The sequence below is a fragment of the Oncorhynchus keta genome, chromosome 25, assembly GCF_023373465.1.
Source record: "Oncorhynchus keta strain PuntledgeMale-10-30-2019 chromosome 25, Oket_V2, whole genome shotgun sequence".
Classification (NCBI taxonomy): domain Eukaryota; kingdom Metazoa; phylum Chordata; class Actinopteri; order Salmoniformes; family Salmonidae; genus Oncorhynchus; species Oncorhynchus keta.
The window spans coordinates 13566869-13583256 of record NC_068445.1 but is presented as its reverse complement, the minus strand read 5'-3'; the positions used below and the strand labels follow the sequence as shown (position 1 = coordinate 13583256).

Here is a 16388-nt window from a genome sequence, read left to right as displayed (position 1 = left end):
TGTACTGTTCAAAGCCCCATAGGGCATGGGGTGCCATGTACTGTTCAAAGCCCCATAGGGCATGGGGTGCCATGTACTGTTCAAAGCCCCATAGGGCATGGGGTGCCATGTACTGTTCAAAGCCCCATAGGGCATGGGGTGCCATGTACTGTTCAAAGCCCCATAGGGCATGGGGTGCCATGTACTGTTCAAAGCCCCATAGGGCATGGGGTGCCATGTACTGTTCAAAGCCCCATAGGGCATGGGGTGCCATGTACTGTTCAAAGCCCCATAGGGCATGGGGTGCCATGTACTGTTCAAAGCCCCATAGGGCATGGGGTGCCATGTACTGTTCAAAGCCCCATAGGGTGCCGTTTTGGATGCAACTATACAGACTGTCATCATGCTCTGCTTCTCATTTGAGGACAGACCACTCAAGCAAACCAATGCAGTAACACATTTCAATCCACCGGACAGTGAAACCTTACTCTTTAATAAACTAATCTGAGGGAAATCTTCAATTCAATTACACATTCAAATCAAATGGAAAAAAATAGATATGTACATCTCATACTGATATGAAACATTATATGCAACTGTACAGCAAGTCACTTTTCCTCAATATACTTTATATTCCACAAGTGGCAGTTAACTTGCAGCTATATATTTGATTAGTTGTGTTAACTACAACAATGTATTAATTAAAAAGACAATATTCTCTCCACTTCCAAGAAAGAGAACTGAAAATATTCTAAGCATATTTTTGCTGTCTGATGGAATTACATGCTCATAATGCTTATTTTTTTTAAATTTAGTTGTGTTTTTCATCTATTGAAAGCAGTAACTCCCCTCAATGTTCTACTCTGAACATTTTACTATAGGACCAAGAAAATGTATTCGAAATAGCTTCTGAAGTTTCATAATTGTATTTCCGTTAATGGGAAAATATGGTCATTTCCTGAAGTTTTTTTGGGGGAGATAAAAGGTTTTCAGACAGTGACGATATCCACAATTTAAGTTGGTATACTAACAAACGGAAAACAGGAAAAACATGTGAACGTATTTAGCACCCGTTTTCTTATTCATCTTAACATTCAGTGCTAAGATGTTACGACAGAATTAAAACAAATGTGAGACTTCCTTCCAAATCAAAATAGACCTCTATATGGGCAGACATTACATGATACGGTTTGGTCATTGGGACAGTCACAATTAGTGGTTCACTCTGTAGGTACCTGGGAACGATGGTACGCACACACAGCTCACATTCTTGTTTAAAAGTCAACATAAGTAAGCAAAAGCATAACACAAAAATACGGTAGATGAGAAAACGTCAAGGATGTGTTTAGAAATGGAATGGGTTAATATAAAGGGTAGACTGCTGCCCTCCTTTTCATTGGTCAAACACTGATTCGTCCCAAGAAAGAAATTAAGTGGGAAAAAATGAACACACTGCATTTCTCAAATTCATGATCAAGTTTACAAATAATGTAAGCGTTTCAGGGGATAACAACAGAACACACACAACTGGGACAGAACAACACAGATCTGTTTCTCTGGAGGTGAATGTTTTGAAGATGTGACATGGTGGAAGTGGTGGGTTGCGACATTAGGACTTGAAGACGTGCACGGCTCTCACGACGTACTGCCTGCAGATGGGACACTCGCTCATCCGCTTGCCGCACTTGGTGCAGGTGACCATGTGACCACACTCCAGGAGGACGCAGTCGATCACGGAGTCCATGCAGATCCTGCACAGGTTGTCATCCACGTTGGTCAGCTGGGCCTTCTCCCCATCTGGAGGAAGACAGAGGGGAGGAATCAGAGAAGAACAAGACATTCCATACAGATCAGAGTGGAGGAGAGCAATGATGATGTCAAGCCCTGAAGAGGTAGAAGAGACTGGCACTGCCAGTGAGAGAGCACACTAAAATATCTCTTCGCTCTTGTATCAAGAGTGCCTTATCTTAGGAAGGTCATGGCAGGTATAAACCAGAGGGCAAGCATCATACAGGGTCCTGGAAATGTTCGCTATGAGGGGTTTCCATGACAATGAGACCCCCTTCATCACCTGACGGTGTATCAGTGAATTCAGACCCCAGATTTCTTGCAGCTGTATAGATGTAGCTTTATTAGAAATGTGTGTGTGAAGTTAATAACAGACATCTTGGCTTTCTAGGTAATAAACTTAAAGATGGCACATGGGTGACTGGTTCTTATTTGGCAATGAATAGGGGCATTGAGAACCTCCAATAACTAGACATGCTCAGATGGCATGAAGGTACCTTTGGTATGGATAAGATACAAAGACAGCATGATGGATGTGCAGTAGTAGTAGTAGTAGTGGGACCACATGTAGTAAGTAAGGTGATACTTCCTGCATGCATGACTGAGGGCTGTGTATGAGGTTGGATGCCTGTGTTACATGCAGGCTGAGGGGCCATGAGATGGTAGGAGTGACCAGGTCAACAGTAAGAGAGACCAGGGGAAAATGTGCCCTTTTCAGATACCTTACCTCCAATCCCTCCATTGCAGATGGGAGGAGGGGGCAAGGCCACCACTTGTGTGGAAGGAGTAAAGCAACAGTCAGTAAATACTGATTATGTTATTTTTGTACTACAGAAATCAACTCATCATCTACCCCTGGTACAAAGCATTGATGGGATACAGGAACTCTGAGATAGAATATCATTGACGAGGACTGAAGGGTTTACATGTCAAGTAGCTGTACTTTCCATTCCTGTTCCAGAGACTACATATCATCACAAAAGACAGACAGAGGAGTGACATTTTACCTGCAGTTATAGCTGTGTTGACGTTTTCCACTGAAGGAAAGAAAGAAAGAAAACACATTTAGATAAAATAACTACTGCACACCATTTTGTTGGGCAAACAACAAAATGGCAGTTGGCAAGCCAGCTCAAACAGATCTGGAACCAGGCTCACTGCTACTCACATGACTTCATGTTCTCCTCCGTCTCTCTGTACAGGCGGCTGACGCGCTCTACCAGCTCCCACTTCTCACAGCAGCCTGAATAGTTGACAAAGTTCCTGGCCAGGATCTCCTTCAGCTGTCTAACGGACAGGCCCTCGATGTCCCTCAGGCTGGAGATGTCTGAGAGAGAGGCCCGCGCTCGCGGCCGCGTCTGAGGGCTCACCTGCAGGAGAGAGAGGAGAGTCATAAGCCATTACATACATGACACATACTGCACAGGAAAGAGAGGGTCAAATAGGACAGGAGGATGTTGCACCCCTCTGAATAAGCTCCAGATGCTGTGAGAGGACATATTTCTACAGTTAGCAGCCTACTAGGAGTGAGGTTTATCATTTACCTCTGGTGTGTGCTCACTGGGTGCCAGGTTCAGGAGGGAGAGAGACGTGGCGTCGCCTATATCCTGTACACACAAAACAAACATGACTCAGACGGAGGGCCACTTTGTCCGCCGGTTATTGTCATGCAATAGACTACCAGTCTCACGGTAATTGACCGTCAATTAGCATGAACATGTGTAGCATCTCCAGGCATACAAGTCACTGGTGCGCGCCTTTGGAACATCTACATTTTAACAAGTCAAATCTATTTAATATACACCATCACAATAACTTCACTATTTTAGGCAGGCCGAAAATGTAAGAAGAACAGAATACGAGTTGGCCTGCTGTATGTTATCTGGCTATGCGCCATGCCATAGGCTTGGTCATTTATCAGACAAGATATGCTTATAAGTTCTGTGCCATTATTTCCTATTCTGGAGCGAGTGTGCATATAAAGTGGCTATGTTGAGCGTAAAAGTTGTCGTTTGAAACAGGTCCTATATATGCTAGGTTTAGAGTTATTTGGCAACTTTATTTGAGAATGATACAAATGTATTAGAAATCAAAACATATATGGGCTGCATGACGCAACTACAGTCTATTGATGATTTGAGAAAGTCGCATAAAAAAGCTTGTGCTCTGTTCCTTGCCTCAGGCTACACACTGCTGTTCTCTCATCAAGTGATCATATTTTCACCCATCAAGACTATTATCAATTTAATTTTGTCTTCAATATTATGTCAAATTTGTTTCAATTTACAAAGGCTCATTATCAAATGGGCAGGAACACGAGCAGGTGAACAAATACATGTCACCTGTTTGCACTCAAATGCATTTTTCACTCATGCCGGGTAAGATACTCCGGTGATTTCATCAACCACTGTTTGAGGTGCATGCAGCCTCTCGCTGCATTTACATTTACATTTACATTTAAGTCATTTAGCAGACGCTCTTATCCAGAGCGACTTACAAATTGGTGCAAACACCTATGACAACCAGTGGAACAGCCACTTGCATCATGACAGGTGATATTCCCCCCAAACTCTATACCATTAGCTCTCTAACCCTGTTCGTGCAGCTACCCAGTGGTTAAATTTGGGAAACCAAGTGAAATCTGTTCGGGAACATCAATAGTAACAAAACATATTTCATTAAACTGTTGAAACCCCGACTCTGCTGGCTCGAGAAAGGAATGAAGGAAAGAGGGGAGGAGATATAAAGGAGGGTATAAAGGAGAGAAGGTCATGGCTTGTATAAACAGGAGAACTAGCTCCAAAACAGGCTCCTGGAAATGTCCCAGTCTGATAAAAGGCTTCGCTGTGAGGGGTTTCCATGACAATGAGACCCCCTTCATCACCAGATGGTATAACAGTGGAAGTTTGAGATATTCTGTAGCTAAAGGTAATAGGTCAGCCTATTGATTATAAAAATCCCTATTACTAAGCTATTCAAAATCAAATACAAATTCTCTACAATTGTAGGCTTACTCTGTAAGCCACCCTACACAATAAATGAACCAACGGCATCGCCTAGGCCTATATGTTCTCTCCCAGACTCATGGATAGAAAGATTGGAGTGTAGCATGAGGTAACCAGTCTATCCAGTATGCATGATAATACAGTCCACACTCAAAGGGGATTACTAATTTTGGAGTATAGGCTAGACCAATTACATAAGATCATTTTGTTTTTCTGCCATGCGTAATATGCGGTAGGCTATTAGGCTATGTATTGTATAATTGCACAATCATTTTTTAAATTCCGTGTTTATTTTCAGGCTTGGGCTCATACAGTATATAGGCCTATGAGTATGCATCAGCTCTAATATGCGTATGAGTGTTTTGAATTAATCGTCACCTTAGAAAGCACTGTCCATTTCATTGGCTTTGAAACAACATCCACAACAACATGTTCTCCACTCAGTTTCAACAGGTTGTTGAACTTCTTTCTTCAAATTGATCAATCACAGTGAGGTGAGTTTTAAAATCGCAATACTGTTTTGATGATAAGTGTATTTGCATTGATGTCAGTGTGGTTAGAGGAACAATAGAGCCCTGAGTACCAGACCATTAGGACCTGATGGAGGGACAATAGAGCCCTGAGTACCAGACCATTAGGACCTGATGGAGGGACAATAGAGCCCTGAGTACCAGGCCGTTAGGACCTGATGGAGGGACAATAGAGCCCTGAGTACCAGGCCATTAGGACCTGATGGAGGGACAATAGAGCCATGAGTACTAGGCCATTAGAACCTGATGGAGGGACAATAGAGTCCTGAGTACTAGGCCATTAGAACCTGATGGAGGGACAACAGAGCCAGGCCATTTGGACCTGATCCCAGGAGGTTGGTGCCTCCTTAATTGGGGAGAATGGGCTCGTGGTAATGGCTGGAGCAGAATCAGTGGAATGTTACATCAGCAGCCTCCAGTGGACCTGATGGCCGTTAGTGAGTTGGGCACTACCAATGCAAGTCCTGAGTGCATAAGAGGAGATTACCATGACTCAACGGTCACGTGGAATATTACGGCGGTAATGTCTGCCGGTAATATGGTCACCGCAACAGGCCTACTCAGACAGAAACCTCCACAGAGCACTGTAAATCCTTCCAGTCCAGGCAGGGATTAGGATGAATCACCTGCTGTTTAGTCCACTGATACCTTGGGGACTACTATGTTCCCATTCATAGTAAAGCTTCTACTGCTCTCTGCACCAGCTGAGCAGGCAAAGTACAGGTATTTGTAGCAGTCATCTCTTAATTTAGACCTCAGTCACTGTCAGAGCACACGTAACACATTTTACACTCACTCTCTACCTCCATCACATGTACCTGGTTGGTTGTCCCTGAGCTGTCGCTCCTGCTGAGAGCTTCCCCCTGAGAGGCGGAGACTGAGAGCGCAGACAGCTCGGAGGTGGAACGTGCGGCGGAGGGGGGCGGGGTATAGAGGGGGTTGTCGGGGTCCTCCTCCCCCCCTGTTCCCTGGTGACACAGCACCAGGTCCACCAGGTCCTCCTTCTCCCTGCAGGTGTCTGTGGGGACGTTGCGTAGCAGCAGGTACTGTCGCAAGTCTTTGACCCTCAGCCGCATCAGCTGTGGTCTCTGGAAGGCCGTCCCCTTCAGCAGGTGACATGTGGCACATATACGCAGGTTCTCCTGAAGCACAGAGCACAGAGTGCAGAAACTCTTCTTACAGTCGCAGCAGATATGCTGGGGGAGAGAGAGATAGAGTGTGCGCATTAAGCAGGTGGAGAGACAGGCTTAGTGACATGGACACAGACTAATGTAGGCACCAGGGCACACTGTGCCTTAATAAGATCCACAAAGCCTGCCCAGTACTCTAGGCTAACAATATCCTGCATGTAGAACTTGTCTCCACTAAAACATTCATGCAGATGGAAGATTAAATCATGTCTCGTTCAATTATTTAATGGTGCAAACATCTCCCTCTATACACCTTGAATGGTTGTTTGTTCTGAACAAAGCAACACAGATTCTGAGATCATCAATAGAACCTTCACAGGCTATGTTGGACAGATGAGGAATGTGGGGTATTGGAGCCCAAAATAAGCCATAAGGAAGCAGAAGGTCGATGTCTTTTTTCCGTTACTGCATTTTTTCAATCATGTGCATCTGTTCCCCTCCCTCTCCAGTCGGACGGGAGGCAGGCAGTTTTTCATTTCATGTCACAAACATCAAACAGTAATAACACGCAAGGGGCATGATTAAGCGCTGTGTTGGCATGGTGATGCAGAGCAGCAGAGGGACCAGTTCAGACAGAGTAAAGGAATTCAACCCAGCAATATGGAGACGTCGTCTCCCTCTGTCATCACAACAGACCCCCTTCCCCCTGCCATTTGATGAATTCTGGTTAGACCTTTGATGAAGCACAGTGCTTACCTAGAAATTCTCCTAACAAACTTCAGACCATAGCATTAACATGCATCAGCCACAAAACCTCACACTGATCTAAATCTAGACTAAAGTAGCTTAAGTCCTCGTCTTTTATTTTATTTTTTTACCACAGACTACATTAGAACAAAAACATGTGGTTTTCTCAACATAGTTTAACAGCTTCTACCCCAAAGCCATAAGACTGCTGAACAGTTAATCAAATGACTACCCAGACTATTTGCATTGACCCCCCCCCCTTTCTTTTACACTGCTGCTACTTGCTGTTTATTATCTATGCATAGTCACTTTTCCCCTACGTATATGTACATATTACCTCAATTACCTCGACTAACCTCTACCCCCGCACATTGACTTGGTACCAATACCCCCTGTATATAGCCTCGTTATTGGTACTTTATTGTGTCCCTTTTTCTCTCCCTTCTTTAGTTTATTTAGTAAATATTTTATTATTTTTCTTAAAACGGCATTGTTGGTTAAGGGCTTGTAGTAAGCATTTCACGATAAGGTATTCAGGCTCGCCTCCCTACCACTGAGGAAGTACAGTTCCCGCTCAGCCCAGTCAAAACTGTTCGCTGCTCTGGCCCCCCAATGGTGGAACAAACTCCCTCACGACGCCAGGACAGCGGAGTCAATCACCACCTTCCGGAGACACCTGAAACCCCACCTCTTTAAGGAATACCTAGGATAGGATAAAGTAATCCTTCTCACCCCCCTTAAAAGATTTAGATGCACTATTGTAAAGTGGCTGTTCCACTGGATGTCATAAGGTGAATGCACCAATTTGTAAGTCGCTCTGGATAAGAGCGTCTGCTAAATGACTTAAATGTAAATGTAATGTATTCACCGGTTGTATTCGGCTCATGTGACAAATACAATTTGATTTGGAGTGTAGCAATTACCACTGCTGTGCCATGGGCTCGTAAGTGCAGTCTCATGACGTAACTGGCTGTATTCAGCATCTCTTATCTTGGCTACCTCGGAGGACACATCAGATTACGTCTAAGGACGGAACTAATCAACACGGGCCCTTACTTAACATGTAGGCCTACTGTAGTAGGGTGTGTATGTTTGAATAAACATATAAGGGCTACTCTGATCAGATCTAATAAAATATCTAATAATATCAGTGCATTAAATGTTATAGTGTCTCCTCAGTCAATACCAATTATAAACTATTCTATGGCTCAAACACCCAAACAGGTTCCTTCTTGATTACCCCAAAGCCTATCAAACACACCCTAGCCATCACCCCAAAGCGTATAAAACACCCTCTAACCATCTGGGACATAGGCCATTCACACAATAAGTCTACTAGCTACCCCAATGGTCCCCAAACTCAACACCTACCTTCCTCCTGAAGACAGAGAAGGCCTGGCCACAAGCCTTACATACGAGGCTGGGGCTCCCTGAGGTTGTGGGCGGATATGTGGAATATCCTGCACTGGGGGCAAACCGAAAGGGTCCGGCACCGGCTCCGAACCCAGGCTGCTGGCCTCTCACTGCCCCTGCGCCCATGACTTCATTCAGCAGACCACAGCATGAAGCCCACATGGACGAGGCCCCCGCCTGGAGAACACAGACAGCAGTGTTAAGAGACTGCAGAGCTCCACAGACGTGAGAAGGAGTTATCCCTGTCAAACATCACCAGCAACAGCCCTGTAGTGTTGACAAGCCTCCTCTCCTTGAGCTAGGACCCATCTGTGCAACACCAGACACCCTATAGTCATTATCACAGTGATACCTACGAACAGATTGGCTTGATGGCGCAATGTATTGCACACAGGTTATTACAAGTGTGAAAACATCTAAAAATAGAGTGGTCAAGGTAACACAGGCTATTATACTCTTAAAATTGCAGCCACAGGAGAGGCTGGAGACGTCACTTTGTTTTGGCTGAGGAAATGAAAAGCATAGCCCATAGCTCTGTGGCGACTGACGATGGCACAATAGACTAGACATGCCCAGGGACTGCATGATGACCGGTCCTAATAGACCTACATCCAACACATCCTATCAACATTTCTCTAAATGGGATACTTTTGTCTGCAGGGGAGAACGTGTGAGAAAGCGAAGATGTGTAGTGGAGAAATGATTCATGCATCGAATAAACGAACTGACTAATTACCTCGATGAGAGGCTGCAAATGACAACTAAATATCTGTTCCCTGGTAATTTAATACTAGAGAATGCATTCCCCTGTATTAACATGGGAAGATAATTCCACAAAATCAATTTCAGTTCAACTCCCATCTCTATCAATGAGGTAATCCGTTTCCAAACGTAGGCCCTATCATTTGCCCATTACTTTTTATACTAGTCTCTGTTACATGAACAATAGTACTGTGCAGTAGTCAAATATAGGAATATATTTACTCAGGCAACACATCAATTTGTGCATAAATTGGTGTACTACTATTGTTACCACTGTTATGATACTGTTGTAATACTTCTGTCATGACTTCCGCCGAAGTTGGTCCCTCTCCTTGTTCGGGCGGTGTTCGGCGGTCGACGTCACCGACCTTCTAGCCATCTCTGATCCATTTTTCATTTTCCATTGGTTTTGTCTTGTCTTCCATCACACCTAGTTTCAATCCCATCAATTACATGTAGTGTATTTAACCCTCTGTTTCCCCTCATGTCCTTGTCGGTGATTGTTTGTTGTATGTATGCGTTCTAGTTGTTCTGGTGAGCGACGGGTTTTGCACCCTCTTATTTTATTTTGTACATTTTGGTTTTCGGAGGTGTTGAATACAGCTCGTTTATACCAAGTTCATTCTCCTGCGTCTGACTTCCCTGCCACCAGCACGCACCCCATTACAACTGTTGTAATACTGTTGTAATACTGTTCCATTTTCTGCTGCTGTTAGTCTAAATATATTTACATTTTTTGGATGCGTTGTGGGGGTGTTTCTCTTGAAGGTGCAGTTTCTCCTGGTAAATCAGCTTGTGTACATTGACTTGTACCTGCATTGAGTCCCCTACTGATCTGAATATACACAAGGTTCTACCAATCATCATCCATTAATATCTGCAAAATACCACAGCTGTCTAGGTTTGAGATTGTATCATGATTAAATTAAATAAAGTATGTGTTTGTATCCTTACTAATGCATATTCATTGAAGATAGATGGTAGAACCTTTTAAAAAATGCATTAAGAACTCCCACTGTAAAGGCTAAATATTATGCCCAATGAGCGTTAGGATTTCTACAGATGCAGAAAACAAACAGCCTACAGACAATTAACATACATTCCAAAAATCAATAATTGACCAGAAGATTTCTTCCTAGGAGGGAGGATTTGAACTATCCATTCAAATCACAAATATCAGTCACAAACAAGGCAAGACAAACAGTCAATCTACTGACCGTGCTAGCTAGTAGCCTAGCGTTAGACACAGATGCAAAACATCAAGCTATTACTGTGTTACTCTCCCTTGGTGGTGGGGACAATCATCAATACTACTGACATTGAACATGAATACTGGTTATCGAGAATTCGCCTGAATAAACTATTTAATCTAGCTAGCTAACTCATATACAGTTAAATAATCAAATCTAGCCAAGTAGCTAACTAGCTAGCCTATTTCGGCAACAAGCTGTACAAGCTGTACCTAGCTTCATACTGACAGTAGCTAATAGCTAGCTACATTAGTTACTAAGCATCAATGCTACATATAGAGTCAACTAAGCTTGACAGCAATAACCTACTGAGAATTGAGGAGTAGAATTAACTACAAATATTTGGAAAATAATTGTACCTTCATAGCAACTCCGGGTTGTGGAATTTGTGGCAATAAACTGATAATCTGACCATTGCAACAACCCAGAGATCCTCACTTCATTACGTCTCCCTTCTTTCCACCAGCACCTCGAGCTTAAGCGAGACCGCGGGGGCGTTCGAGCTGATCTATTTTGTCAAGTACAGTCGTGGCCAAAAGTTTTGAGAACGACACAAATATTAATTTACACAAAGTTTGCTGCTTCAGTCTCTTTAGATTTTTTTGTTACAATGGAATACTGAAGTATAATTACAAGCATTTCATACGTGTCAAACAAAGGCTTTTACATAAAGTTGATGCAAAGAGTCAATATTTGCAATGTTGACCCTTCTTTTTCAAGACCTCTGCAAACCGCCCTGGCATGCTGTCAAGTAACATCTGGGCCCATTCTTGCATCATCAATGCCTGGAGCTTGTCAGAATTTGTTTGTTTTTTTCTTTCCCACCCGCCTCTTGAGGGTTGACCACAAACTCTCAATGGGATTAAGGTCTGGGGAGTGTCCTGGCCATGGACCCAAAATATCGATGTTTTGTTCCCCAAGCCACTTAGTTATCAATTTTGCCTTATGGCAAGGTGCTCCATCATGCTGGAAAAGGCATTGTTTGTCACCAAACTGTTCCTGGATGGTTGGGAGAAGTTGCTCTCGGAGGATGTGTTGGTACCATTCTTTATTCATGGGTATGTTCTTAGGCAAAATTGTGAGTGAGCCCACTCCCTTGGCTGAGCAGCAACCCCACACATGAATGGTCTCAGGATGCTTTACTGTTGGCATGGCACAGGACTGATGGTAGCGCTCACCTTGTCTTCTCCGGACAAGCTTTTTTTCCCGATGCCCCAAGCAATCAGAAAGGGGATTCATCAGAGAAAATTACTTTACCAAAGTCCTCAGCAGTCCAATCCCTGTACCTTTTGCAGAATATCAGTCTGTCCCTGATGTTTTTCCTGGAGAGAAGTGGTTTCTTTGCTGCCCTTCTTTGACACCAGTCTATCCTCCAAAAGTCTTCACCTAACTGTGTGTGCAGATGTACTCACACCTGCCTGCTGAACTTCCTGAGCAAGCTCTGTACTGGTGGTGCCCCGATCCCGCAGCTGAATCAACTTTAGGAGAAGGTCCTGGCGCTTGCTGGACTTTCTTGGGCGCCCTGAGGCCTTCTTCACAGCAATTGAACCGCTCTCCTTGAAGTTCTTGATGATCCGATAAATTGTTGATTTAGGTGCAATCTTACTGGCAGTAATATCCTTGCCTTTGTGCCTACATGACTGACTGCATGAACTTTACAAAAACCACGTGATTAAAGGTCATGAAATTTTGATTGCAGTCAACTTCAAAATTATGTAGTTGCTCTTTACCAACTTCTGCAGCATTCATGTGCTAGTCAGGAACTAGGAAACTCTGAAATTGGTTGAACGCAGCATTGTGTATAGAGTAGTACAGTATGAGTCATAGCACATTGGCTATATTTCTTTAAATGGACAATTCTGTGAACTGTCTTGTGTACATTTTAAACTGACACAATACCTGTTAGCAAAGGTGGCAGCTAGAGATGACGCCACCCTATGTGACTCCCAATAACATCTGGTTGTCATACAGCGTGTAATCGAACCAGGGTCTGTAGTGACACCTGTGGCACTGAGAAGCAGTGCCTTAGACCACTGCGCCACTCTGGAGCCCAAGTGCTTTGTGCTTGGTTATTAGAGAGAGCCCGGTCATTATTTTAAACCTGATTTGTATAGGAATTTCTTAAAGTAAATATCTTCTCTGATATACACTCTTGCTAGTAGTAATCTGAAATAGTCCAATTAAATTCATATCTGCTAACATTAGTGTATGTGGTCTATAGTGCTTCCACTATCACTCTATAGACAGAGCCGCACTGTTGTTCCCCCATAGAAAAATAATGACATACATGCCCCAACATTTGGATTCAATTGATTTTAATTGAATGTTTTTCTTTAGAGGCCCTGAATGTTGATTTGTAGGGCCTGTGCACCCACCTGGGGAAAAATATGGGAAATAGTGGATGAAAGAAGATCATTCTTGTAGTATGTTCTTGAACAGAATGACAATCAGGGATTTCAGTGCAGCTGTTTCTAAAAAGACACTGATGTAATGCATTACCAATAGATTTGGGGGCCCTCTGCTGACTACAGTTCACCTAAAACGACATAATGTTTCTATCGAGAGTAGGCTATATACTGTATCAAAGAGGGAAGTTGTCCATTTTCATTTTTATTGGTTACTCAATTTATGGCTCTTCATATCAAGAATGGGAATTTTCAATGTATTTCAGCACTTGGCATGGAATTAGAATTACGTCAACTGGCTGATGATACCACCATATTTTTGAGAGACAGGAATGAGGTCTCCAAAGCAGGTTCCTGTATTGAACAGTTTTCCTTGGTATCATTTTTGGAAATTAATATAAGTCAGTCTTATTTCCACTCAAGGACTGTGTTTTACAGGAAGTATATGGTATCCCAATTAAAGATAAGGTTACTTATCTTGGTATTGTTATATGCAAGGATGAAAAACAAAGGAGTAATTTGAAGTTTAACCCCATTATTGAGAAAACAAAAAATAAATGTAACCTCTAGTTACTAGAATATATTTAATTGTATGGTAGGTCGGTTTATGACTGTCACGCCCTGACCTTAGAGAGCCGTTTTATTTCTCTATTTGGTTAGGTCAGGGTGTGATTTGGGGTAGGCATTCTATGTTGTGTATTTCTATGTTGGCCTGATATGGTTCCCAATCAGAGACAGCTGTTTATCGTTGTCTCTGATTGTCTCTGATTGGGGATCATATTTAGGCAGCACTTTTTCCCACTTTCTGGTGTGGGATCTTGTCTATGTATATTTGCCTTAGTGCACATCAGTAGCGTCACGTTTCATTTGGTTGTTTGTTGTTTTGTTCAGAGTTTAGATGTATTAAAATTATGTGGAACTCTACTCCCGCTGCGCCTTGGTCTCACTCATACGACGAACGTGACAATGACTCATTATCACTTGAATTGCCCCCTACAATTGTGAAGGACTAAGAAGCTTCACTATCTACGGAAAGATATTCTCAATAATACCCAAGAACAGGGTTTTAGATTTCAATACTCTAAATAAAACTTTTTAATTAAATTGGATTCTGAAGTACAGTGCTTCGGAAAGTATTCAGACCCCTTGACCTTTTCCACATTTTGTTTACATTACAGCCTCATTAAAAAATGGATAAAAAACAAAACATCCTCAGCAATCTACACACAATATGCCCTATAATGACAAAGCAAATGTATTAAACATTTTTTTTTTAAAGAAATACCTTATTTACACAAGTATTCAGAGCCTTTGCTTTGAGACTCAAAAATTGAGCTCAGGTGCATCCTGTTTCCAAAGATCATTCTTGACATGTTTCTATAACTTGATTGGAGTCCACCTGCGGTAAATTCAATTGATTGGACATGATTTGGAAAGGCACACACCGGTCTATATAAGGTCCCACAGTTGTTAGTGCATGTCAGAGCAAAAACCAAGACATGAGGTCGAAGGAATTGTCCGTTGAGTTCCGAGACAGGATGGTGTTGAGGCAGAGATCTGGGGAAAGGTACCAAAACATTTATGCAGCATTGAAGGTCCCCAAGGACACAGTGGCCTCCATCATTCTTAAATGGAAGAAGTTTGGAACCACCAAGACTCTTCCTAGAGCTGGCCGCACAGCCAAACTGAGCAATCGGGGGAGAAGGGCCTTGGTCAGGGAGGTGACCAAGAACCCAATGTTCACTCTGACAGAGCTCTAGAATTTCTCTGTGGAGATGGGAGAACCTTCCAGAAGGACAACCATTTCTGCAGCACTCCACCAATCAGGTTGGCCAGACTCCTCAGTAAAAGGCACATGACAGCCCGCTTGGAGTTTTCTAAAAGGCATGCAAAGACTCTCATACCATGAGAAACAAGATTCTCTGGTCTAATGAAAACAAGATTGAACTCTTTGTCCTGAATGCCAAGCATCACGTCTGGAGGAAACCTGGCACCATCCCTACGGTGAAGCATGGTGGTGACAGCATCCATGTCATCCACCACCAGCAGAAGTGGCTTCGGGACAAGTCTCTGAATGTCCTTGAGTGACCCAGCCAGAGCCCGGACTTCAACCTGATCAAATATCTCTGGAGAGACCTGAAAATATTTGTGCAGCAAAGCTCCCCATCCAACCTGACAGAGCTTGAGAGGATCTGCAGAGAAAAATGGGAAAAACTCCCCAAATACAGGTATGCCAAGCTTGTAGCGTCACACCCAAGAAGACTCAATACTGTAATCGTGGGCAAAGGTGCTTCAACAAAGTATTGCGTGAAGGGTCTGAATATTTATGTAAATGTGATATTTTCATTTTGTTATTTTCAAAAATGTCTAAAAACATGTTTTTGCTTTGACTTTATGGGGTATTGTGTGTAGATTGATGAGGGGAAAAAACGATTTAATGCATTTTAGAATTAGGCTGTAGCGTAACAAAATGTGGAAAAAGTCAAGGTGTCTGAATACTTTCTGAAGGCACTGCACTTTAAGAATGTCTTCCATAAGTGTTTTAGTTACTGTTTTTCTCAGTTTGTGGTTTAGAATTTCTATTTTGGTGTAACATTGGCCAATTTCCATGAGCAGGCACTTTTAGCTTGGATTTTAGCATATAAACATACTTTTCCCCTCACAGATACAACAAAAAGAAAATAAGTCACTTTTTTTTCTAAAGTGGTTTGAGAATAAAATCATTTTGTTTGGTCAGTTACTGAATGAGGATGGATATGTACTCTCATAAGGGGAATTTCTTGATACATTTAGAATTCCAGTATCCCTTAAAGAATATACAATAGTTTTTTATGCGATTCCAAAGGGGGGCTTTATTGTTTGTTTTTTTATTCCTCTTTGGTTGATGTAAGTATGATAATATATAATATATTCATTGAAAATATTAACATCCTCAAGTATAAATGTAGCAGTGGTATAAAGTACTAAAGTAAAAATACTTTCAAGTACTAAAGAATTGTGGTTGCTCCTTTAAAAGTTGTCATACTGCAACACACCTTGCGGGCTGCTGCAGCATTCCTCCTCTAAGTTTTTTTTTATGGGTATCTTTAATTTACTTTACTATTTATATTCTTGACAACTTTTACTTTAACTACAGGGGTTAAAAATGTACCAAATTGTCATACTTGAGTAAAAGTAAAGATACCTTAATAGACAGTGACTCAAGTAAAAGTGAAAGTCATCCAGTAAAATTCTACTTGAGTAAAAGTCTAAAAGTATTTGGTTTTAAATATACTTAAGTATTTTTTTAAATTGATAGCCAGGGGCACACTCCAACACTCAGACATCATTTATAAATCATGCATGTGTGTTTTGTTTGTCCGCCAGATCAGAGGCAGCA

The 16388-nt window shown here is 42.4% G+C and overlaps 1 protein-coding gene across 3 annotated transcripts; it reads right to left on the bottom strand.

The window, feature by feature from the left end:
• Positions 1-451: 451 nt before the first annotated feature.
• LOC118358248 (E3 ubiquitin-protein ligase RNF34-like) lies at positions 452-11108 on the bottom strand. 3 transcript variants are annotated; one of them, XM_035735843.2, is made up of 8 exons: positions 10964-11108; positions 8551-8769; positions 6121-6498; positions 3312-3374; positions 2936-3137; positions 2775-2804; positions 2495-2539; positions 452-1776 (listed from the first exon to the last, which is right to left on the bottom strand). In XM_035735843.2, the coding sequence occupies exons 1-8, from the start codon at positions 10967-10969 to the stop codon at positions 1589-1591; spliced, it is 1131 nt and encodes a 376-aa protein (XP_035591736.1). In that variant the 5' UTR covers positions 10970-11108; the 3' UTR covers positions 452-1588. The 3 variants fall into 3 exon arrangements, with proteins under 3 accessions (XP_035591736.1, XP_035591738.1, XP_035591737.1); XM_035735845.2 differs by having other exon boundaries at positions 6121-6444; XM_035735844.2 differs by lacking the exon at positions 2495-2539.
• Between the last annotated feature and the right edge of the window lie 5280 nt (positions 11109-16388).

Coding starts and splice junctions, on each gene's coding strand:
- LOC118358248 (XM_035735843.2), bottom strand. Junction 2,540..2,774: donor CAACACAGCTATAACTGCAG/GTAAAATGTCAC, acceptor CTTCCACACAAG/TGGTGGCCTTGCCCCCTCCT. Junction 1,777..2,494: donor CTGCAATGGAGGGATTGGAG/GTAAGGTATCTG, acceptor GTCTTCCTCCAG/ATGGGGAGAAGGCCCAGCTG.